Raw genomic sequence first — 26028 nt, forward strand, 5'->3', positions numbered from 1 at the left:
GAATGGGACCACTTGGAGGCATTTCTACTCCTTGCGGAAACTGGCCAAAGGCTCCACTGAGGAAAGTTTGCAGAGTCAATGGCTGCTGTCGTCCTCCACATCACAGCTGTGGTTCTTCACATCTCTCATCTCAGCTGTGGTTCTTCACAATTCAGCTGTGGTTCTTCACATCTCAGCTGTGGTTCTCCACATCTCAGCAGGGCAGGGCAGAGGCATTTTCCTCGTTAAAAGCACAAGGGCAGGGGCTACTTTCTCAGGCATCACTGTGTCCTGTGCACATCCCAGAGAGATTTTAATTCCCCAGAGGACAGGTATGGAGTGCTGGTCCAACACTGCTGCTAGACCCAAAATTAAATGCTCAAACTGTAACAACTAATGTAAGATAGCTGAAGGTCCATTTTGGGTGTTGAAAGATTTCTGTCATAACATTAATGTTTCTCACAGACCTCCACAAAGTCTTAACCTCAGCTGTGGCATCCTGGATATCTGTAATATACTTGCTAGCGACATGATTGATCAGTGTCTGTACCTGCTGATCAAAGCTGCTATTTTGCACTTCCACGGGCTTCACATGCTACCCTTGGTCGCTGCCTGCCTCTTTCACCCTTTTTTTTCCCAAGTTTAATATTCCATTGCAAATAAGTTTAATTTGAGGGTGCCAGTGCTCATATGGTGGTGGTGGTGGGAGGCATCTGCAATGCATCCCAGTTTTGGCTGAACACCCTCCATACAAATGATTTATAGAATAGTACCATACATCTTACTGGAGGCACTGTAATACTGGGGTGAAGTGTGAAGGTGCTGATCTCCTCTTGGAGCATCCTCTACCAGCTCCAAGAGGAGACATTCAGCAGACAATCCTCAAATCATACACATTTATCTGAGCTTACTAAAATCCTGCAGAGCCAAGCGTAGAGCCTTGGCCAAAATGCTTGGTTCTGACTTGGACTGAGTCAGCATTACTAACTGCTTGTTGAAATAAAAGGCTCTTCTTTGGTTTCATGTTTATATTCTGCAAGATCTGTCAACCTATGAGGTCTCCGGTTCCTAGATGCTACCAGAATAACAAAGGCACCACGTAACATCAACAGCAATCTCATGAGAGTAATTAAAGCTTTCTGCTCTACAGAGGCTAAATTCCATTCACCCTCAGATGCTGAATAAAACTTACCTTTTGCGAAGTTCTCAACCATCCTGCCTTTCAAATTGTTCGCAGGCAAATTCAGGCACAAAATATTACATTAAGAATATTGTGATTACTCTCCTACTCTGGAATGGGGGCTGTTAATTTAGTTGATTGCAGGAATGTAACCCCTTTCTGATAATGGCTCTTATTTTTGCTGTTTCAAAATAAAATAAAACCAAGCACCTGGTAGATTTCTGAAGCATAATATGTTAGGCAGCCATACTATACGACTGATACCTCTTATTCTGCATCTCTTATTTCAGTACAAATCTACCTTTGCTGTTTTGAAGGCTCGTGCACATCCTATGTTGGTCATTCAGTCTGAAAAATTATTTATTCCCCTGGTCTTAGGTTCAGCACAGTTCCTCACTAGTTATTTTCAGACTAGTCATGTCCATTCTCCACCTTTGCAACCAAGGCTTTCAGCAGTGCAACAATCATGTTCCTACATCATGTTGCTACAGCAGTATTGAAAATAAGCCAAAGTTTGGCTGAACATCTCCGTATCTCTTTACAGAGTTCATGCTTACAAACTTTTAATTCTTTAGCGAGCTATTTAAAGGTGCTGCATGCAGCTATTTACAAGTATTTTGAATGAGAATGTGAGATTGAAGACTGAAGATCCAAGCAGAATCTTCTCTAAGCATCTTACACACCTCCCTCTGGCATGACTTAGAGAACTTTGTTCAATGCTTAGAGCACGTGTTGACAACATGCCCCTCTCTACACCCTGCTTTACAGTGAGCATCGTAAAATTCAACATGTTACAGGATGCTGCTCATTTTGGTAGCTTGCCTTGTTATTTTCTGGAATGCCACCTTCTGCCCCCACCCCAGCACTCACCTGGAGCACAATCTTGCTGGTGAAAGGTAAGGACAAATCAGGTCCCCTCCACTGTGCAAAAAGTTAAAATATGCTGAGAGTCTTGAGTGAATAAGAGAAAAAAATCTCAAAAAAATTGGTCACTTGCTACCTGAAGTGCAAAAATAGTATGTATTTATGAGCAGGTAATAAGGATCTACTGAATACATCATTTATTATTGATATTCCTTCCCCATTTATTATTGATATTCCTTCCCTTGAGTAAATTTAAACAGATCACTCTAAATCATTCTTCCATACTTACCCTGTATATCTCAACTGCTAGAACACTTTATTACAGTAGAACAAAACAAGAAGTCATGTCAATATGCACCCATTAGATATATGAATTTTAAAAGAATAAATCAGTACAGCTTCATGTAATACCCATGCATTTATTCGGATGCCCATTTTATTTCCACCAACCCTACATGACAGGGTCCCTAAACCAATACAGGCAAATCTCCTGCTTTGAAACAAGGCTACTGTGTCAAGACTGCTGTTTTCTGTCATATCTTCCACAATGAAAGAATGAGCAGTGTTTTTAAAATATTTTTATTAAAGAATATTCAGTAAACTGTATTAGACAGATTTATTTAATCTCATTGCTGAGTTAAAGTGCCATCGGTCAAGCCAAGCACACACTGAAAAGCATATTCTCTTCGGACTAATCTGGTTGAGGTCTTGTGAACTTCGTATGCAGGCAATTTGTGACATGCAAAGCCCTATCAAGACCATAATAACACTTCTGTCAACTACACTTTTAATGAAACCCAAGGTGTCAGCATATCAAGAAAAAGCAAGTTTGGCATACATGAACATCAATATACAGCTTGCACAACCAAGTGTGTATACTCACTGAACAGCAGCAACATCACTTCAAATATTAATAGTTGGCTTTGTGCTTCACAGTTAAACTGTATACGGCTCAAGTTTTGTTCACTAAACCACAGGGCTGACAACGTGCTTTTGAACAGCACTTGGAAGCCTAAACAATTACAGTGTAAGACATCAGTAAAACTTTTTATTCCATTTTTCATTGTGATGGCTCAAAAAGGACAACAATCCTGTTATTATTATTAGGAACTATTTCCAAAACCTTTTTACAGGAGAAGTGTTTCACCATCAGTACCCTGAACTATCCAGTCTGACTACAAGTAGTGGAACATGACAAATATGCATATATATTGTAAAACACAGTTTTGTTTCATTTTTGTTTGTAAAACATGAGTTTCCAAGCAGATTTAACCAGAAATTATATTCACACCCTCAAGCTCTATTTCAGACTTTTAAAATGCCTGTGTCTATTAAAGATTGTCCATTATTTCAAAACAGAGTTCCAGCATAAATCACTCTATTTAATAATTACTGAGCAAAGTAATCTGCATTCCCACAGAATTTAAAGTGAGAATTACACTGTTGCAAATACGTATTGCATAGTTATCTGCATTCTTCTAGCAGATACCCCCTGGCACTTATTTCAATAAACCAACCATCACTTCACTGATATCCCACAACTTTCTCGCAACCAAGTCATCCATGGCTTTGGGCAGAAGTTCCTCCTCTTTGCAGTCCCCAAAATATTTTCCCGACACGCCTTCGACATCAGGAGAAGAAGCCAAATAAATAGAAGTCTTGGCTCCTTCCAGAGGTGTTTTGAAGAAAGCCCATGACACCAAGTTGAATAGGGGCTTTGCCAGCAAAGGAATATTCACATATCTGCCTAGATTTGTTCTGACAATCCCAGGATGAAGTGAATTGACGGTGACTCCTGTCCCTTCTAACCGACGAGCTAGCTCCCTTGCAAATAATATGTTAGCCAGTTTACTCCGACTGTAACAAAAGCTTTTATTGTAACTTATTTCACTGTTCAAATCTTCAAAGTTGATCTCTCCATATTTGTAAAGCTTTGAGGATACTACCACAATCCTGCTTGGAGCAGAATTTTTGAGGAGGCCCAGAAGAAGGTTGGTGAGCAAGAAGTGACCCAAGTGGTTTACACCAAATTGCATCTCGAAACCATCCTCTGTCTTCATGTATGGACACTGGAATATCCCTGCATTATTTATCAGAACATCCAGTCTTGGTTCTTCCTTTAAATAGGAAAGAAAAAAAAAACAACTCCATTTTATAATTGTCATACAAAACATACTATTATGCTTAATATTTCTAATTGGCCAGTGCTAGAAAGAAATAATTTCATTCCTAGCTTTCTGATTTGTAACTTCCTGATATTATCTTAAAGCACTGCTCAAAAAAACAAAACAACCGTAAGTTGAACTACCGCTAAACTGAGTACATGACCCCAGTAGGATGCAGGTACATGAGAGCAGATCTGTATCTACTTTTAACACAGGCAGAGAAAACAATCATCTGCTTCTCCAGGAGCAGCTTTTTCTATGGCAATTCAGTGACAATTTACCTTTGTGATGTGTTTTGGTTTTCTCTGAAAAGTAACCTGTTCATTGCACTTCAAAAGCAGACACATTAATTTATAGCAAACCTTGGCCATAGGTAAGGGGTCTACTGCGCAAAAGACATGCAAATATGGAAAAAAAAAGTGATAGCTCAAAGAGCTAACCCAACGTTGAGGAGAAACCATTACATCGTAGACTGGGATGACATCAAGAAAAGCTTTGCAAAACAGTGTTCTCATGATTTTAAACATTATCTTATTTTAAAATTCTGAAACATCATTGTGCTGCTTGGTGAGAACTACAGAGCAAAACTCATCCCAGAAAAGTAACATTCACAATCGTAATTGAGGAGTTTTCATACAAGAATTTGAGTTTAATAGGTCTACTCAAGAACTAAAGTGTGTCTATGGGACTGAGACTTTTCATATTTATGACATGTTCAGCTTATGCTATTTGAAGGATCAGTATTCTGGTTCAGGTTGGTAGAAGACAAAGACTTAAGGAGGTATGTTACACTCTACAGAATCAGAAAACACAACTAATTAACAGAGAGGATGGCATGGATAATTTAAATATACATATATACATAATGCACTTCATGATCCAGTATCCACTCAAAAATTAAGAGTTCTCCAATTTACTCAAACCACTGAATTTTTCAAAAAACACAGACTAGTCAGCTGCCTAAATAAACTCTGCATTTAACACTTTCACCCACCTCTGACAAAAGACTGTGAAAGTATTGCAGGAAATTTATGCTTGTATGAATCAGAAGCAAATGTATTCACTTTAAAGAAAAAGCAGCAGGAGGGTTTTCTGCTGTTAATTCTTTAAAGCAAATGCAGGGACTAGAAGGCAAGCTGAGATCATTTGGAGTCATTTTGATGATAAAAATAGAGAACCTCAAAATGCATTTTGTACCATTTGCCTTTTATTTGACTGCCATTAGCAGCAATGATACAGAGAGAGCAAAACCCCAACCTGCACTTGCCACTCAGTGAATGATGCTGGCATCCGATCACGTACTTCAACTTCGGACTCATTTCCACAGGACTTGAGGTTGCTCAGTGTTTCATATAATTGGGTCCCTGAGGCATGATCTGAAGAGCATCAAACTCACTTCTCTTCACCCAAAGGGACATAATGGTTCCTATCACTAAACAAGGGCAGTACTGAAGAAGCACTGACTGTAGATCTGCTCACTGAAGTGACACTTTCTGCTTCAGAGTAGAACACCTGACTGGAGTATTAACTATTTTGCAAGACTTAACCATTCATGAAACGAGACCTCAACTTGTGCTATTTGCTGAGACTCCTACATCTTATAATCTAGAGTAATGTGATCAGTGCCAAGCAGGCGGCTACTACAACCAGGTGCAAGAGAGCACAAAACACTACTTTGGTGGGCACTGCTATTCCTTCAGCTTCTGGAATCCACTTCTATTTTCTCCATTTTCCCATGGAGCTCTCTGACATCTCAAAGTCTTCTACCTTTTGCAGTGAGATGAAGGAGTGAAAGATGTAATCACTTGTAGTTCTGCAGAGAGAAGCTCCCACAATTTAAGTTACACTGTGGGGATGTATTATTTTCCCATCCTATCAGTATCTAAGTCCTCTTCATCTCAAACAAACAAACAAAAAAAAAAAACAAAACCCAAACAACAAAACATCAGCCAACCACAATAAAACCCCAACAGCCAGCTCCTAAAAGCAGTCATATGTTAGAGAAGACTAGCTCTTGGAATAGCTCTTGGAAGTATTAGTTGAATTCATACCCCTTGTCATTGAGCTGCTTCTGGAATTATTTTTAAAGTCACAAAAATGAAAGTTCAAATGCAGGTGTCAGCAGCACTCTGCAGATGCATGCACTCTCTCTTTTTCTTCACCCATTCCTCACTTAAAGGTACTTATATTGGCTTCACCAATAGACAGGCTAAAAAATTTTCAATTTTTGATATTTTGTATTATGAAATATAAAATTTTAGCAGGAGAGTATTTTACTTTTCTGGTGTTTGTCTGTTTTATATCCCTTTGTATATGCATATTTTCCCAGCAAGATTAGATCTTATCACTGGATTTACAGGCAGGAATGTATATAATCACATTGAGCCCCACCGGGGAACTTAGGACTTCACTTTTTTTCTGACATTTAGATTTTACAAAAGCTACTGGAAAGTTAATGCAATAAAGTCACTCTTATGTTTGTTTGTTTGTTTGTTTTGTGTGTGTGTGTTTCATTTGTTTCTTTTGTTGTTGTTGTTTTCTTTTTTTCTTATGACAGCATCTGAGCACCTTTCAGGTACTTAACAAGCAGTTCTCTGAGCAGCAGCAGAACTTGCCAAGCCTGATTTCCCATGACTGTGTCCCACGGCTTGAGGAGCCAGATGTGGTGAGATGAGAGCCCCAACTGTCACTTTTCATGGGAATGGAACGACACCTCCAGCGCTGCCTCCCTCTGCTCTCTGGCCTCTAATAACAGCTGAAGTCAGCTAGCGGTATTGCTGTCAAACTCACATCTTCAGGAAATCTGCAGAAACTTTATATATTTGAAAATGTCTACCTGCTAAACTCAGCTAGCATGGGCCAAGAGATGCAAAATGCAGGGGGGACAGTCTGGGGAGGGGGAAGAGGGACCGCTGGAGCTGTGAGCAGGGCCCTCGTGTCAACCTGTACTTCTCTGGGGACAAGGCCGAGCTGCAGCATTAACTTAAAGCAACAAAGGCAGGTTAATGTCGAGTTAATTAAGAGAGGAAGGAAGACATATAATTTCCCTCACACAGAAACAAGTGCTTCCTTTTCAGAACATAAAAGGACTACAACAGTTTGGACTAGAATAGCCCGAACTCGTATGAACTTTATTCTCCCATGTGCTAAGTCACGGCCAGTCTCCTCACACCCTCCTCTCACCCCCTGCGCTGGGCTCAGCAACACCCCGCACCCCAGCGCGGGGAGCAGGCCTGTGAACGCGGAGCCCCGAGGACGCCGCTCCCCCCCACAATGGTGGCACTGGTTCCCGCACCCGCGTCCCCTCACAGTGACCCCAGAGCGGCCTAAAGCCGCCGGAACGTGTCGCCACCCGGCGGGCCGAGCCTCGCGCCCGCAGCCGTCCCGGCCGTACCTGCAGGACGCGGTGGCAGAAGGCGCGCACGGAGCGGAGCGAGGCCAGGTCCAGCTCCCGCACCACCAGCTCGCCGCCGCCCTCCGCCCGCTCGCCCACCTCCGCCCGGATCTCGCTGGCCGCCCGCTCGGCCCGAGCCCGGTCGCGGCAGCCCATGATGACGCGGGCGCGCATCCGCAGCAGCTCGGCCGCCGCCGCGCGGCCCAGCCCGCTGTTGGCCCCCGTGATGATCACCGTCTTGCCCCGCATGGAAGCCCCGGGCCCGGCCGCGGCCCGGGCCGAGCCCCGCAGCCAGCGCCAGGCGGCCAGGAGGAGCCCCCCGCCCAGCGCCAACGCCGTCACCGCCGCGGCCATCCCGCCGGGCCGAGCGGCGCTCCGCCCGGAGTTGCCACCCCCGCCTCGTCGCCCGCCGGCCGGCCGGCGTCGGGGAGCGTTAGGATTGGCCAGATGCGCCGCGGGGCATTGTGGGGATTGTAGTTCCCGGCTGCCCCAGTGCAGGAGCTCACGCGGCTGCCGCTGAGGGACGGTTAATGAGCGCAGGGTCTGGTTGAAACGTCCAGCGGTGACTCGGCGGCCTTCCCGGATCCAGCAAGGTCCTGAGGGCGACCCAAAGCATGTAATGCAGTCACATAGAGTTACATACATACATACACATACATACACACAATCATACAGAGTTACAGAATCATACAGTATTGTAAAATCACAGAATCATTTTAGTTGGGCTAGACCCATAAGATCATTGAATCCAACCGTAACCTAACGCTAGCACTAAACCATGTCCCTAAGAACCTCGTCTATGAAGCTTTTAAACCCCTCCAGGGATGGTGGCTCCACCACTTCCCTGGGCAGCCTGTTCCAATGCCTGACAACCCTTTCCATTAAGAAATTTTCCCTAATACTCAACTTAAACCTTCCCTGGGGCAACTTGAGGCCATTTCCTCTTGTCCTCATCATGGGCAGAGTTACCCTGCGAGGACGCTGCTTCCTTACCCAGCTCAAAAATAAAATGCAGCAGGATGTCCCAGCAGCACCACGTCCCTCCATCGGCCCAAAGGCCCGTGCACCGTCAGCAATGTCCCCTCCGCTAAATTAAAGGTATCAGGATCTGCTGTTTGGTGCTAACGCAACTGGTGCAAAAGAACCTGTTAAACCTTGACAAGTCCAAGCTGATTCTTGGCTTTTCATCCTGTGCTGATTCCTGAGACATGGATGGATATCATCTGGGAGAGAGCTAGCTGGCCTGAGCCAAAACCAAACCAGGCACTGTGCTGATGACTGTAGAATTAGAAGACAATTAGAACAATTTAATGACATAGACATGGTTGAGTTGTAGGGCCTGGCAGTATTTTCCAGTAGTGTTTAGCTTGCTAGACCAAAATATTTTATTAATATTTATCAATCTCACTGAGAAGACACCATCACAGGGAGAACAGACATTAAGGGCATCTATAATATTTCATTACCAGTCTTCGAGTTTTATGGCAGATCAAATCCTTCTGTAAAAGACACATTCAGTTTATTTGCCTTGTGTCTTCAGCCTGAGATGCAGAGGCTGGAGCAGTAGATGTGGCAGTGCCAGGGAAGGCTCCCGGCACAGGAATGCCACATTTCTGCCCATGGCAGAGTTTTGTCTCCAGGCTGGGGGTTGGTTAGGGCTCTCCCACAGCTTCTGAGGTCCCACTGGGTGGTTTAGAAGCATCTGTCACGTTCTGGAGAGTTAGCATGCACATGGACTTTCCCATGCCAGCTGGCCTTTGTGCTGATGAAATGTTCTGAGAAAGTGGCTGCTCCAAAGGGTGTTTTGACCAGGCCACATCATCATGTCTGCTTGTGACAGAAATGGCTTTTCTCATCCTTAACATGATGTAAGAGCCATAACCAGTGTGAGGTGTGCTTACATATTCTCTGCTCATAGTAAATCATACCTTTGGGAGGTGTTGAAGCCATGCCCACATCTTCTGCTTCATGACCTTGCAGACAATGACCATGAGAAAGGGACAGTGACTGCCCACTAGATGACAGAATAAGAGAACCAAGAAATACCCTGTTAGAGGAAGAGATTCATCCTGTAAGAAATCCTCCTGGTGGGAGGTAAAGAATCTACTATTCAGCATCTGGCAGTGGAGACTATGGCAGTCATCTCTGATACATCTGCTACTTCAGAAGACTGTTGAATTTGTTGGAGAGGGTGCTGCCTTGGGGATCCTGCCTGGGTCCATCAGTGGTCAGTCCAGCCTTCAGTGCAAGGAGCACTGTGCACAGGACACCATGGGTGATGGTGATCAGAAGCTGCTCATCTAGGCAGGGATGACATATGCATTCAGATGTTGCTGGTCCCAGATAGCACTGAGCAGGGTAACTGAAAGTTATTATTTCTCCTAAGATATCAACCTACTTCGCTACTTCACTGCCCACTGTTGCACTCAAGGAATCAGTGTGTTCTGGTCAACAATACCGTGTGTCTGTGCAGGTTACAGGGCCTGCCAGAGGAGCCCAAGGGAGGCCTGATAATCCTCCTCAGGATGTAGAGGCCCTCTGATTCCCATGTCCTTAGAATAGATCACAGTCCAGGAACACAGGAGGATACTTTGGAACACGTGATGATGACCATCTCCAAATCTTCATCTGAAATATTTTGTTTCCTCCAGATGATTGTTTCACTATGCATGACATGGTAGCCTGGAAACTGAAAGGATGTCTTGGAGATGTGAAGGAACTGGGGAACATGGGTTTATTATGTCTTGGTAGCTGGAGAGAGATATCCAACACACTCTGAGGATATGTTGTCCTGTAAAAAAATAAAAGAAAAAATAGGCAAGTCACCTTCAGGGTCTTATTTCCAACATTTTTGTCCATGGGGACTGGCAGCAGTAGGAGACATTACCATTTGTCTTACCTGGACTCTTCACTGTGGTGTGCCACATGAACCTGGAAGCTAAGGGAACACGGACTGGCTTTGCCTGACAAAGTTCTGTTTCTGCACAGAATTCAATCAGCTTTTGGCTGAGATGACAGTTTCTTTTTCATAAGTCTGTCTTCTAGTGTTATAAACAAGCTGATAGACAGGACAGCTCAGAACCATAGAACACCTCTCTATTCCCCTATTGAAAAATGTTGCATTTTGTTGTAACAGTGACTGGCTTAGGGTTATGAGGTGCCAAGGTATAAACTAATGGAATCTTCATGAGCATGAGAAGCAAGATGGTTTTTTGTTGGGTTTAATTATTGTTTGCTTGTTTGTTTGTTTTGTGGACTGGAATGCTATTACAAGAAAATTCTGTCCCATGTCTACAAAAATAGAAAACAGCCCCTCAGCTCCCATCCCATTTCAGAGAATTTTCTTGTAAATTATTATTTTGGTCCACTAGCCAAGCTGTGCCTCAGAGCAGAAGACAATTTTAACAGGCAGAGACTACTTGGCAAGCCTGAGTCCCCCCATACATCCAGGTTAGTCTGGAAGGCACTTGCATGAATGAATGAGGTTCCACTCACCCAATGTGTTACCAGATATACAGAGAAGCGGTCGCCAAAACCTGGGACAGTTGCCTGACAATTAAAAGACAGTGTATAATCTGAACAAACATCTAAGGACATTTTGCTGAGCTAACTTAGGAGAAGTGATTATGGGACTTAGCATCAACTTCTGGATTTTAAGGTCAGTTTGAATTCTATAACTAAGAATGTAAATTCTACTATGTAAATTTAATATGTGAACTCTTTTTTTCTCTTCACGCATGCCTTAGTGCTGTCAGGATGACACTGCAAGAGGTAGCCCTCAAGTACCATGCATGTACAGATCATAAAAGATATAAGAACTGGAAGCTCCTAACTATGTCCTGGCCTGTAGGTTTAATTTTTCCAGTAGGTGGATGGTTGATTTGAAATAAAGGTAAACGTTACAAACCAGATGATTCCATTCTCAATTTATTCACTGATTTACATGCTTAGCCTGCCAGGCATGAGATACCTTTGGAGTCCCACACAGATCAAGGATCCCATTAGCACTTTTCAGTATCAAGCCTGAATTCCTATGTTTAATGAGAGTCAAGTGCTAGTAATCTGTGCACAGCATATATCCTGCATATTTTCCTGCACCAAACATCTACAGCTCTAACAGCACATGGATGAGGAAAGCTGATCCATGTTCTGCTTCAAAAACGCAGGACCAGTATTCCTGAAATTTGCAGCGATGATTTTGTGGTAAAGGTACACACACAATTTATATTGCACAGCTAAAGAATATTCTTGGATCCCTTGCCGATTCTGAGTTTTCACATAAAAACATCTGCTAATAACATTTCTTATAATCTCCATTTGGCAAGGTAACTGTATCCCATCCTGGCAGACAATGACCAGGCCTCAGTTATTCATGTCTTCCTCACCTCCTGGATGAGCTGGGAAATGTGATGCATTTTGGGCACAAAGCCTTCAGCCTTCAGGAAATTCCAAGTACACCAGATATCTGCAGTGCATCCCATCAACAACACATGCTGGTGTGAACACATAAAAACCTTTCTGATGGTCTCTATTTGAGTTTCATGCAGGATCAAGGCTTTTGCCTTTGTTTTCAGATAAGTTTGTGGCTTGGACACACAACATTTAAGATTGCTTTTGTTTCTGGGAGAGAAATGCAATGAAGCTTTCTGCAATAGCAGGATAGTTCATCTGGACAGAAGAGACTAAACTTTCTGAGAGGCTAATGTGAGATTCTGGAGTGAATTCCCCCATGAACCACGGATCATCACAAGCCTTCATCTTTTACTTCCACTGCAAAGCACATTCTTTCAGCTTTGTCTCTTCTGGTATAAATACACAGCAACAATAAAAATAAAACAGAACACTTGTTCCACTAGGGAGAGAAAGAGAACAAACACCACCTGACAGATGTTAGTTGTGTCATTTGGAATGCACTCTGATACATGGATGACACTAAGACACAGGAACTTAGCACAAAAGAGGTAGAATAGATCTATGGTGTAAATTTACATGAGTTCATGTTGCAACAGACACCTGTTCCCTGGAAACCTATCAGAGGTTGCCAAACTCAGTTCATGCAGATCACAAAACAGCTGTAAATCCTAAGTAAATCTAGTTAAGAAACCAGTAATTCCATCAACAGCATTATTTCAGGGTAGAACCTCTGCCGGTATATAAAGTTATGCTCTAAAGCTTCAGTCTTTGTCCCAGTCAAGACACCCACAGCATTTCTGACTTCTGTCCAACTTGGTGAAATCTGTTGGGATATAAGTGTCTTTGAGACCTCTAGCTCTCTCTCAGATTTGGCTGAAAGTGGTCACTTCTGCCTCTAAATATCCAGAGGAGGCAAGAGAAACAGAGACACTGATTATACAAACTCTGCATTTGAAATTATGCTAAAACCTCTACATAGAAAAATGACAATGTTCTGTAAAGCCAGCTTTATTAGAATAGGAAAACAATATAGAAAAATAAAGGGCTCCTGTAAACACAAGATCAAATAAGCTAACATTTCACTGGAAGCTGAAAACTTGTGATAACAGATCTACTGAACACATATTTAACAAGCAAACCACCAAGAGGTAAACATTTATATGTAAACTGTGCTGTTGGTAATTTCAGAAATAACCATGAAGGACTAGTATTGCAGCATGATTTTTGTTATAAATAACCCGTCAACAGCTTTTAAGAGAAAATATAACTGTTCTGTCCCTCAAAATATGTCTCAAGGTATAAAAACAATACAAATCTTTTCTTAATATCAAAACCACAGTGTTAGATCCAGACGGGTAAGAAACCTAAGCTGCTTAAGAATGCTATTAAAATAACTATTAAAAACTTACCTATATTAAAAGTATTTCCTTTAAAGGCTGTTCCAGCCAGAAGTGAAATCTTTAAACATAGTGCTTACAATATACAAATGCAGCGGTTTTCAGAGGTAACTATTGGCATATTAAAGGCTGGCTAAGAACATTATCATTAATGGGGCCCTCCAGTCACGCAGATTTGTGGTATTTCTGAGCAACGCCATAGGGAACATGTGCAGCTATGGTGCCTAATTTCTGTGCTCCTTCGATGTGAAACATCTGGTCATCAAAGAAAATGTGAGGGCGGATTTTCACCAGGATAGGTCCTTTAGGAGCTCCTGCTAAGAAAAGGGCCTCATCGATCTCCAGACCCCAGCTACGAAGAGTCTTCAGCACTCTGGCTCCAGAGCTTGCCGCGCTTCTGGCTGTGACCAGGTATGTCCTTATAGGACAATCTAATCGTTCATTTTTTGCGTAGAACTTCTTCTGGAGTTTCCCTAAGTCTTCCAGAAAACCTTTCAAAGGACCCTGAGTATGAAATAGCAGAAGCATATTTAGTATTTGTCCATGGCTCTCAAAATCTTGCTTTTGCTTTATTCCAGATTACCAGTGACATACAGGATTCTTTTCCTAATGCTATGCTGCTCAGTGAATTCTCTGTGTAATGCTTCCAAATGGGTCTGCACCCTCACTAGGAATTCACAAATCATTAAAAACATATGTAAAACCATAATCCTACATGGTATGATCAGCAGAAAACTGATTCTCACTAAGACTTACAACATCTCATACAATATAAAGTTATTGCTATAGTGTTTGATAAAATGTTCTTTAAAAACACATAACTCCTACTATGAACTACGAGGCGCAATTTTTATTTTCTGTGCAAAACCCTGTGAGAGACCTAATTACATAGACATTACTGAACTCCTTCTAGATTAAAGACAATATTAGAATTAGACTTAGTGGGAGATCTGGTGAAAGGACTGCAAAGGTGGGCTCTTTTATGTCAAACATGATTTTAAGATTATCCTTGGAAAAGGAAATAAATAGTGTAATCAGTTTCCACAAAGAAGAATACATATATACTGGGGAAACTGGAGGAATACAGCAGCAATGAAAATTATCAGATGTTTTGAAAACTTACTGATTCAAGAAGTACAAACCTGTGCAAGAGGCTTATTTTCATTCAGTTGTTCATGTTCAAAAAATCTATCTAATCCTTGCTCTTTGACGATCTGTTCTGATTCATCAGAAAAGAGAACTGCATCCCCATCGAATGCCACCCTCAACTGTGTATCCGAGTAAGCAACATCTTTGTTGGCAGAGAACATCGTAGCTGATGCAATGCCTGAAAATGGATCAAGAGAACCTCAGTTAGCATGTCCTGCAAAGTCATTCATTAAACTGTCAGCAGTTCAGTTCCAACAACTTATTGGTGGTGACCTTTGTAGCTGGTGAGCAGAAACGATCACTAAAGCTAATTAGTAATGGCTGTTCTGTAACATAAATGCACAGAAGCTGTGCTACTGACATAACCTCTTACATGTGCTTCCTTCCACTTCCACATAAGAACATACAAAACCAGTCTCCAAGGTGAGCTGTAAATGAGGTAGAGCAGGAAATTCCAAGGAGGCTCCTGAGTCAAGCTATTTACTGTTTTTTAACAAAACACAGAAGATGATTTTTGTAAGTCGTATGGAAGCAATGATTATTTGAACAGAAGTTGAATATAGGTAAGTAGATATGTATGGGAGTTCATTTCTTGTAGCATGGGACAAGACAGCAAGGTGGGACAAAGGTAGAGGGTAATTAAGTTGTCATTACCAGCAGGCTGAAGGGTCAGAGGGGAACAATACAGAGAAATCGCCTGATTTTATTTGGTTAAGTACAAATAAATTATAAGTTTGTGCCACACAATCTTATGACTTTCTGCATTTGATGAAGCAGCACTATTTTCCATGGAAGACACACAATACATTCATTTTTTAACAAGCTCAACAGAGAGATAACAGCAAAAACTTAATTCAAACCTGCTTCTATAGCTTCTTGCACTTTTTCAGAGTCTGCGGAGAGGTACAAGTTGGTAAGATATGCCTTCAGGTAACCAACAGGGCTTTTTCCTCCCGTCATACAGAAACGTTCAATTGTTAAACCTAAAGTAAGAACAGCAGAACAAGGTGTGACTCCGCCTTGACACTACAAACCTGTAAAAGGAACCCATAAAAACGCATACTAGCCTACAGCTAACAGTAAATTTAAAACAGAGAAACATGTTCACTGTAATTTCAACAAGTTAGACAACCTAAACTGACTAAAGTGTTTGACCAACCCTTCCTCTTTGAGAATTTAACACAAAATCCCTTTAAGACAGCAGAATAACTGTTGTGAATGTATATGTATAGGGGGCATAAATACAAAACAAATAAAAAGTTTATGAACTTTTTCTCAGAAATTAAGATTCCCACGTGAGAAGTTAAATCTAGAACTTTGGACCAAACTCTGTTTAACACTATCTCACTTATGCTGACACCCAAAAATAAATATCATCCTCTGAGGAATGGGTGTCAGTATCAAAGAAGCTGCTTTTATCAAAGTCAGAGCAGGACAAGCAAAATTAATTCATTTTATTATGTAACAGCAGGTAGTTCTAGGAAGCAGTATTGTACTTCCCTTACCATAGTGATTGATGCTGTTTATAAGTCTCACTCCCACTTGGGCATGGTTGTTAGTCATCAGGACAATATCGAATCGTTCTTCATCATCAGGGTACAGCTCAAGAAGCCGGGCATTGACATGCATCAGCGCCTGTGGGTTTAAAAGGTGGAGGTCAATAGACAAGTGGAATGTGCCTCAGTTCTTAATCACTGTAGGTTTAGTGATAGCACTGTCTTGAAGGAGAATGTGAAATACCTGATAGTTTAACTTGCTGAACTTGTTTTACTCCTTTCTGCTCTTTTGCTCCCAGTAACCATTTGACTGGGTTCATTTGAAGGCAAGCAAGTAAGTTTCTTTTGCTGAGTTACAGAATTTGACTTTATCATGGAAATCCTTTTTATTGGGACACCATGAACATCCAGAATAAATCAATGCATTTCTGAACATTATCACAATCCCTACTAATCTTTATTTTTTTTCCTGTTTCTTATCCACTTGAAAATTGTTCTAATGAAATCAAGGAGAAGGTGTAAAGGAATTTACACATGCAACTACTTGTTCTGCATGCAACAGTGTAAATCTGGTCCACATACTTAGGCAAAAATTTACTGACACAGTTCAGGTGGTCAAAAGTCAAAGACCGTCCTTAAGTAATGAGTACAAAATCATATCCTATGAAACACGATTACCTGGGTGATTGCTAATTGCAGTATTGAATGAGTTAACTTTGATTCACTGGAGATCTCTTTAAAGATAACGGGGCCAACATGTTACATACACAGTTTGGCATTCTTGTTTCCTTGACCTTTCATCTGCTCATCTCTCTCTCTATCCATCTGTTCTCTCATGTTATTTAGAATCTTATCCCTTTGGAGTAAGACTTGCTTTTTGCTCTAGTTTTATAGACAGACCTCTGTTTTGGAATCTCAGACCTTCAATGGAATTCCTTGAGACTATGGCAGTGAAGGTGAACAATGAAACATCAAATGAATGCAAGATGGGTTGATTTTCATTAAGATGCTTTAAAAAGTCAGGGCAGTTGTTAAGAATAAAAACCTAGATTTCATAATTAAATTCTGGGAATCTCACTTTAAAAAGCATGGCTATGTCATTTGGGGCTAGGCTTAGGAAAATTCTAAGTGAGAGCCTGGTATAAGGCCCAGGAAAAAATCTTAGTATGTGGTCGCAACCCCTTTGTAACTCTCTGCTAATACACTCTTTCCCCCAAATAAGACAGGGTCTTATATTAATTTTTGCTCAAAAACTTATTACTTTTTTACGTGTATAGTTTCCTGGACACTATTTAAATTGTTTTTTAAAACGAACTGTAACTAAGGCTTATTTTTGGAGTAGGACTTTTATTTCAAGCATCCTCAAAAATCCTGAACAATCACGCTAGGGCTTATTTTTCAGGGTAGGTCTTATTTTTGGGGAAACAGGGAACTGTAATGCACTAACAATTTCTTAAAGTCTTAGAGAATAAGAGTGAGTGGAAGAGAGGATGACACTTTTTTTGTCCAATGCCTGTACATTTTGCAACCCAAGCAGAACGTGGCCTGTGATTAACTTTCCTAAGCATGAGACTTTTAAGTCAATGTCCTAAAGATTTCAACAACGGAACCCAAAACAAAACCATATTATTTCTTTTTGCCTTGTCTCCAAGGAGAAAGTATCACCCAACCTGTAGTTCTCTAGCCTAATGATTCCCATGATTAAGCAATTTAGGAATCTCTTTACAAATATAAAGAATTCAAATGCAAATATCATACTTGAAGGGAACAGAGGTCAAGGTGCATTTAGCTGAACATAGTTAACAGCTTTGATTTTCAAAGTGTGAGGAGTCAAACAGTCAAATCTTGCTTAAAGTCTAAGTGAATTTGACACTGAACTCCAACAAATCTCTTGAAAACTGTCTGTGCTAGGCAGGGCTGCTGTCTCTAGCTGCTACAGATAGAAAAGATGCAGAAAATTTGCTAGTCAGTGTAGCCTCACTAGTGTACAAAGAAATATTTTATGAAAATGCCTTTATGCTAAAAACACCTTTATTTGCTTGTGCTATTAACATTATTAACAGCTATCTGTTATACTTAGAAAAGTATGGGTATTGACGTAAGTAATTTTTTCACTATGTATTTCCAAAACTTGATCAGCCATGCTGAAAATGTTTTAACCTCCTGAAACTAAAACTGAAGCAATGAAAATCTACTTCTAAAAACTGAAAGAAGTGTTCCACCACAAATCTACCGTCAGCAAGTATAACTGTTAATTATGATTTAATACATTTTCTAAAATTGCTGTGGTAGAGCTTATCAAAAAATTCTCCATGGACATAAAATGAATGCTGTAGATGATATTTTTTCAAGTCAGTTGCACTCAAAACTGTGTTCCTCAAAACCATCTGTATTTTTAGTTGTTTTTTTATATTTTCATTTTTTGGTAATTTCACTTGCTTTCCCTGCTGGAGGCTGTTTACCTTGGCCATTTCTCTTGTGCAACGAAAGCAAAATATCCCATTTCACCTCTGTTTAAACCCTGACTCCCCGCTAGGGAGTCTATTTCTTTTGCCGGTCCTCAAGAACAATTATCCAGGGTGACAACAAAAGCAAGGCTGACCAAAAAAAGAAACAAAGAAACAAAAAGGTTCATTTCTGAATAAAGTAATTTGAATAATATTGAATCAACGCTGTCTTTAATCATAGTGGTCCTATTACAAGTGAGACATAAAGATGGAATGAGGAACTAAGATCTTTTGGATTTTGGGGGGGGAGGAAAAGATTGCAACAAAATTCAGACAATTTGAGGGCCTAGCTTAACTGAAAATAGTCTTTAAAGGAAAGGTGCTCCATGCTCCCCGTGTCCAGCAGCACATGCAGGTTGGTCCTGGCCCTCACCTCGGATGTGGAGCAGAGCCCGGGGATCCAGCCCGGGATGCTGGGGGTGAAACTCCGCTCCCGGAGATGCGAGCGGTACGTGACCTCCCGCAGGCGTTCAGCGTTAGTGCCGGCGGGAGGGGAGAGGGAGGGAGAAGAGGGGAAGGGAGAGGATGGGGGAGAGGAGGGGATGGGGGAGAGAGAAAGGGCGGCCGCAAGGCCGGGGCGTCTCAGGGAGATGCGGAGATGATGCCGGGCTCCCCGCTGGGGGAACAAGTCAAAACGTTTACCCGGGGCAGGTCTGTCTCCGCCTAAGGAGGCTCCGGGCTCCTCCTCTTCCCGATATTTGGCCTTGCAGCATCTTCCGCGCCCCGCCGCACCCCCATCGGGGCTCGCCCCAGCCCGGGTACCTTGACGAAGTAGAAAGCCGGTCCGGGCTTGAGGATGACGTTCTCGTTGTCCTGCTGGTACTCCACGTACTTCTCCACCCCTTGCTCTTCGTAGATCCGCCGCTCCTCCACCAGGTCGAAGAGGGCTCGGGAAGAGACGGCCACGGTGATGGCGTGCTGGGGCTTGGGCTGCGGAGCGAGCGGAGAGTAGCGCCGGCCGGCAGCCCCCAGCCCCCACACCCCAGCCCGGCCCGCCCGCACTCACCGGCCGGGGTCTCTTGGAAACGAGGTTGTCGTAAAAAGCCTTGGCCGCCGCCCAGTCCTGCTCGGCCTCCTCCGCGGTGTCGCCGGGCTGGGTCGCCTCCGGGCCGGAGCCGCTCATGGTGCCTGGGCCAGGGGACGCGGCGGGGGAAGGGGCTGCGCTGAGAGCGGGCAACTGACGCGCAACGGGCTCGGCCGGAGCCGCCGCGGGCAACTGGGAAGCGGTGGCAGCGGCCGCCCCTGCCCCCGCCCCGCCCCGGTCGGGCACGGGGAAGTCACCGGGCGCTGCCTTCCCGTTCGCTCTGCCGCGCCCGTGGCCACCCGGCCCGGCCCTGCCCTCCCCCGGCGCGGAGCGGCACCGAGCGGAGCGGTTCTGCCCTGCCCCAGCACGGAGCGGAGCGGTTCTGCCCTGCCCCGGCACGGAGCGGAGCGGTTCTGCCCTGACCCGGCACCAAGTGGAGCGGTTCTGCCCTGCCCCGGCACGGAGCGGAGCGGTTCTGCCCTGACCCGGCACCAAGTGGAGCGGTTCTGCCCTGCCCCGGCACCGAGCGGAGCGGTTCTGCCCTGACCCGGCACGGAGCAGCCCCGGCGGGCCACCTCGCTTGTCGCACCCCAGGGGTCAGCAGGGCCGGTTCGTGGGCTGAGCAGGAGCCGGAGCTGCAGCCCTTTCCCCGCACCCTGTAAGGGGCAGCGGGGCGCAGATGTGAAGCGTCCCCTCCCCAGCACCCGCTGTGACACTCACCGCTGCTCTCCCATAGTGTTTCAAGTAGTGGTGCACACAGCTACTTCATGTGAGGCAACAGCCTCCTGCACTGATTTTATCTACAGTGTTAGAAATTTATTATTTAGATGCAGTGGCTTAATGGATTTAACATTAACTGAAAAAAAAAAAATCCAGGAGATTTCATACATAAAATAGTAATAATGTCTCTAGCAATCAAGATGGGCTGGCTGTGACCTGGGGGTCCTTTGTTCCACACAGCAACGCTGAAACATAATTTGGACAGTAGTGGCGTATGATGGCGTATGCAGCACTGTTACTTCAGCGTCTGATTTGAGTGGTCCTAATCTCCAGAATTCCACACAGGGCGATGGATACTTATCTAATCCATCTCTCTCTGAAATGCTCCTGCCTGCCTCTGCAGATGTGCTTATCTGAACCACAGCAAAGGTCCCCAAACTGGTGAGCTGGAGTGGAAAGTGAGCAAGGAAGCAGATTTTCTTCTTTGCTAGTATGGGGTCTGGCACATCAAACGCACAGCCTTTGCTGTTGTTGGTAGCCAGTGACTCAGTGATATCTGTAACTCATAACGCATGTAAGCACCATCCAAAGGACTCTTTAACATTTTGAAGGGATACTCTAAACATTGCCTCTGGCCCTGATCGCTGCATAGTCTCTGTCAAATTGTCAAGTCTTTCTGCCTCCATCCAGTTTCCAAAAAGAAGCACAATTATTTTTGCTATAATACTTTTCCCTGTTTTTTTTCAATGCGGCTTCCCAGTGAAAGGAGGCTTATGTAATTATACCATCTGTCCGTCATTCCCCAGTGATGTCCAGTTCCAAATGAATTTGATGGAAGGATAAAGATCTCAAAGAGATTTAAATTCTTAAAACGTTTAATGAGAATCAGCAGCAGCACATAATTCGTTGCCCGGCTGGGGGAAGGACAATTGTGCAAATGCAGCATATTTATCTACTTTTACATAACAGCAAATGAATATTCCCAGTAGTACATAATTCGTTGTCCTACTGAGGGAAGGACTTTTGTGCAAATGCAGCATATTTATCTACTTTTTCTTTTACGTAATAGCAAATGAATATTCCCTGGCTGATCTGCTGTCTCCAAATCTGCCACACTGCCTGTGGCCAGCTAGCCATGGAACTTGTGTGGAAGCAGGAAAGTGGGGCAAACTGGGAGATTAGAGTAAATGGGAAATGGGAGTTGACCCTACTGGGGAAGGGGACCTGGAAATATGAGATAAAAGGAGAGATACTGAGAGTAGTATATTTGGAAGACAGATGTGAAAAGAGGAGTTAGAATCATTGTAGGTGGCTCTTGTCATGGGAAGATGTAAAAGTCATAACATAAAGCTGAACAAACCTGATTTTAGTGTCTCTGCTACTGATAGATGTGCTTGTTTTCTTTGAATTTTGATCCCAAGTATTTCATTCTGTACTCAGAGCTGGAGCGTACCATATGCTGCTGAAAACACCTGCTCCCCTTCCAACAGTCAGGTCAGGCACATCCCCACTTTCCAACCCTCTTCTCTCTGAGCGGCTGCAAACCTGTCACCAGGCTGAGCAGCCGGGACTGGAAGAGCCTGGAAAAAAGGTTAATGTCACAGAACTGCTGCTCCTGATCGCAGTCACCACCACTGTGCTGCTCAGAGGCTTCAGCATCAGTTCAAGAAGGTGATCTCTAAGAAGAGGCCATTCCTGGTTAAATACTGCAGGTGGGTCCATTGCCCATGGAGAAGAGGGGAAAATAAGAGGATGAACCAGGAACCAGTTCTCTGGTGACTACAAAACTAAACTGCCATCTCCGCTTGAACCTGTGGCAATACATTTCCCAGAGACATGCCCAGGTTGAATGCTGCTCATGCTGAGTTCCCCACCAACCTGCATCTGCACAGGAACAAAATCAGAGCTCTTCAAGCATGTTCTTTGCTTTTATTTTTGTTGCCCCCTTCCCTGTCTGCCTGAAAGTCATCGCTTAAGCAATGAAAACTCATTTTAATCTTTGCAAGACAGCTGAAAACTTAGAAGATGGTAACTTGGTACTGGGCCTGAGCAGTGCTGTTGAAGTGCTGCTGCTGAAAGCAATGCTATGCTAACATAAATATTTCACTTGCCAGACCCACATGGTATCTACACAGGACTCAGCTGCGTGAACATATGCACTGAACTGAGATGTCTCTGTTCTGTGCGCGGTTGCTTGCTGCTGACATACCCTCCATTTCCTCTGTTGCTGGAGACTGTGAACTGAGGGCCTCACATGAAAGCCTTCCAGCTTCAGCACCTTATAAATGAAATCTTGACTTTCCAAATGCAGAGTGTAGCAGCTTTATCTACATCTAAAAAATGCAGTAATGCCCATGGGGTTCCAGGAAAGAGCTATGCCTTGCTTTTACTAAATCTCCTAGGGAGTCTGAGAAATGGGAATGGATCCAAAATTGAATGACTTTGTGGTTTCTCAGCTAAGCTAGAAAGGAAAGGAATTTTCTGCTATCACCCATTAATTTCTAGGGCATTTGCATTTATACAAACAAAAAAGAATGTGGGTTGCTATCTTTGTATGTACTTTTTTATAGTAAGTGTGCAGCAAAAGAAAGTCATGCACATACTCTGAAGTCTGTTATAGGTAGTCAAATGAAAATAAGAGTTCCCCTGTCTGAGCTGCCAATATCTTTCCTATATTAAGAAAAATCACTAAGTAAGGTCCATATGTTCTTATTCAAGAAGGAGCTCAGGACGTTACTAATAAAAAAAAATAAAAGTGGTAGGGTTTTTTGGTTGGTTGGTTCGTTGGTTTGGTTGCTTTGTTTGTTTTCTTCTTTTGATGCCTACTTCTATCTGGAAAGATATGAAATATTTCCAAATATTTTAAATAGTGAGATCAGACATAAGGAAAAGACTCCCAATGGAAGGAATTTTTCTCTCTTTAGATGTATAGGTCCTAATATATATTGTGCATGTTTGTATCACAAACATGTTGACTCCAGGACATAACTTTCCCAGAGTCATGTCAGGGTCATTTCAGAGAGTGCGATTACACTGATTTGTACATCATATATGCATTTTGATATTTTTATGCTGAGATCCCAAGATGTGTAGCATAGGTATGGTGGACCCAGAAGGAAGGAACCTGAGAAAGGCTTTGATCCAGGTCAACCTGCTGTGGCAAAATGTGTGGCAACATCATCACATTACACCTGACCTGCTAGATAAATAATTTGGAAAATCCTCTTGTTTGTAGATAATGTAAATACTTCTAATGCAATCCTAGAATTTAAGACCTGATTCTTTGAAACTCTTAACAACTGATTTTCTATGTGTTTCCTACAAATCCCCAATGCGGATCTCAGGCGGACTGTATTTCTTTGGTTGCCTGCCTCCTGTTGATCAAGCTGTGTCTAACACAGGCAGAAATGATCAAAAAGCAGTTGGTTTGTGCCAAAGATGTGCATGATGAAACTGTGTCATGCCTTGAAGACATATGTATTTATGCTTTCCATTGCATTGTATTAATCTTTCCATTGCATCAAATCATCCGCTTCACTTTTTCATCTCGTGGTGCTTTCTAGTTCATCTAGCATTCATTCAGGCTGTTTTGGTGTTTCCTCAGCAGTTTTTTCCATTCTCTTGCTCTTCCTCCTTTTCCTTCCCTCCCGGGTTTGTGCAGGGAAACGAGAATGCAAAAGCCTGTGGCATCACATTGCAATCTATGGCAACTGCCTTGTGTCTGCTCCCGGCTTTGCTTTTCTGCTGGTCTTTTTATCAATATATTCATTTGCAACAGCCACATAAATTACCTAGTGACATGTTCTTCTAAGGTGACCTATTCCACCTCCATCACTTTGAGCATGGCTCATTCCAGTGTTCATGTGACAGGTCAGGTGTCAAGTAAAGCTGAACCCAGCACAAGTACAAAGGATTGCTACAGAGGAGGCATTAGGTTCACTGGCCTGTGGTCACTTTTCCTTAAGAAATCATGTTTGATTATTGCAATGAAACTTTTATTTCTATTATTATTGAAGTTTTCTATTCCTTAATCTTGTCAGGCTGAAATCAGCAACCAAGTTGTGTCTTTAGCTTTTTCGAAGTCTCTCCAGATGGCTTAATATAATTTTTCCTAGGAAAATATAATCTATAACTATCTTTATAGAACTGAACTGTCTTCCTAACTCTTCTGAGCTGAGCAGCAAATTATTCACTTTACCCCAAGAAAGGCCCATCAAGTAATATAAAGTTTTCCAAACAAATCAAGTAGAATTCTGAAATTCAGATAAAATACTGTTTTTGCCTAGATGTTAACTAAAAAGGTAGGAAAACAGTGCCTTAGCTGCAACAGTGAATGTGCGTGCTCCATCTCATAGTTTATCACAGGAAGAATTAAAAAGCATTCAAGTGATCCTGGCCATCTTGCCAAGAAGAAAGTGGAATATGACAAATAAAACAAGAATACAGTCTTGTTGCAAGTCTGTGACCAGAAAAAGCTCAACAAAAGGCATATATGCTATCACAAAATAGTTATCTTGGTGTTTTTTCAGTTAGAAAATGATACACAATAAAGTCATAACTTCCATAGTAAAAAGAAAATAAACTAAACAACAACAGAAATAATAATAGGTTTAGTTGGTCACGATGTGACTTTGCTGTACTGAAATTAATCTGTAGGCTCTTACAAAATACAGGGGGGGAAAAAAAAACAACCAGGAAAAAAAGATGCACTGCAGGAAGGTTTGTCCCTGTTCCAAGCTTAAACAGAAGAATATTTGCATTACAAAACAACCACACAGAAGATGGTAGGTGGATATATTATACACACAAACCCTATGAGGTTCCTAGCGCCTTCTGAATAAAAGAGTACAATATAATGAAAAATTTTAAATTCAGCTCTGTATAATAGAGACAGTTGTTGAAGTATTTTTCATTATGTACCAGTTATCTCTTTAAAAATAGAAATAAATGCAGGCTCCAGTCACGCAAACAGCTCCACACAGGGACATGTTTGTGCAAGACCGAGACCTAAATGTTGGAACCCTATTGACTCATTTTACCATAATGAAATAAGTTAAACTATTTTAAGATTGACTCTGTTAATTACATGTTCTGTTCTTCATTAGATACCCATGATTCAGCTATTAGGTTGTGCTAGCTTCAAGTATTAAATTAGGTTAAAAACTTTAATGAGAAAATCATATTGAGAAAGATTCTTAGGTCGTATTTTTTTGTGCTTGTACAAAAACACCATAGGTATATCACTTAATCCCTGTTGCACTGTGCTAGCTATAGTTTAAAAAAAATGAGAGAACAAGCAAGACTATTAGATGTGTTTCTCCTCCCTCCCCTCCTCGAGGCATATATAGAAAACCCATTCAAGCAACGTGTGGTTTCCCACCTGTTTCCTGAAGGGAACGAGGTACCGAACAATGTGGGCGCTGGAGTGACAGTGATGGGGGCTGCAGCACAGCCCCTGGTGCCGCGGAGAGGGCAGCAGGAGCAATGGCAAAGCGGAACCATCCGAGCAAAAAAGGCCACTGATTGTGTTACGGCACTTGGCTGCTTTTCACATACATAGTGGGAAAACCAGATCCACTGTTTTCCTAAAACAGAACATCTGCCTATCCTCTTTACATACATGGCAAGTCTCATTCTGGCCTTACTCCGTGGTGTAACTCACGAATAATGGGACCTGCTCAACAGACTGGGAGACAGGACTTTTGTTTTTATTGCCAGCCCTCCTGCTACTGTCCTTGAG

At 42.7% G+C, this 26028-nt stretch overlaps 2 protein-coding genes across 2 annotated transcripts; both read right to left on the reverse strand.

The window, feature by feature from the left end:
• Positions 1 to 2586: 2586 nt before the first annotated feature.
• Positions 2587 to 7977, reverse strand: RDH14 (retinol dehydrogenase 14). The gene is made up of 2 exons (XM_082050115.1): positions 7583 to 7977; positions 2587 to 4140 (listed from the first exon to the last, which is right to left on the reverse strand). The coding sequence occupies exons 1-2, from the start codon at positions 7934 to 7936 to the stop codon at positions 3523 to 3525; spliced, it is 972 nt and encodes a 323-aa protein (XP_081906241.1). The 5' UTR covers positions 7937 to 7977; the 3' UTR covers positions 2587 to 3522.
• A 3607-nt stretch (positions 7978 to 11584) lies between these two features.
• On the reverse strand, positions 11585 to 19795 carry LOC309438548 (cytosolic 5'-nucleotidase 1B-like). Its single transcript, XM_082050114.1, has 6 exons — positions 19551 to 19795; positions 19307 to 19474; positions 16047 to 16176; positions 15402 to 15524; positions 14535 to 14719; positions 11585 to 13896 (listed from the first exon to the last, which is right to left on the reverse strand). The coding sequence occupies exons 1-6, from the start codon at positions 19665 to 19667 to the stop codon at positions 13558 to 13560; spliced, it is 1062 nt and encodes a 353-aa protein (XP_081906240.1). The 5' UTR covers positions 19668 to 19795; the 3' UTR covers positions 11585 to 13557.
• Positions 19796 to 26028: the final 6233 nt, after the last annotated feature.

This window comes from Streptopelia decaocto (genome assembly GCF_964273445.1).
Source record: "Streptopelia decaocto genome assembly, chromosome: 3".
Lineage (NCBI taxonomy): Eukaryota > Metazoa > Chordata > Aves > Columbiformes > Columbidae > Streptopelia > Streptopelia decaocto.

Coding starts and splice junctions, on each gene's coding strand:
- RDH14 (XM_082050115.1), bottom strand. CDS start 7,936: ATGGCCGCGGCGGTGACGGCGTTGGCGCTGGGCGGGGGGCTCCTCCTG. Junction 4,141..7,582: donor TCTGCCACCGCGTCCTGCAG/GTACGGCCGGGA, acceptor TCCTATTTAAAG/GAAGAACCAAGACTGGATGT.
- LOC309438548 (XM_082050114.1), bottom strand. CDS start 19,667: ATGAGCGGCTCCGGCCCGGAGGCGACCCAGCCCGGCGACACCGCGGAG. Junction 15,525..16,046: donor AAACAGCATCAATCACTATG/GTAAGGGAAGTA, acceptor TTCTTACTTTAG/GTTTAACAATTGAACGTTTC. Junction 14,720..15,401: donor GCAAGAAGCTATAGAAGCAG/GTTTGAATTAAG, acceptor ATCCATTTTCAG/GCATTGCATCAGCTACGATG.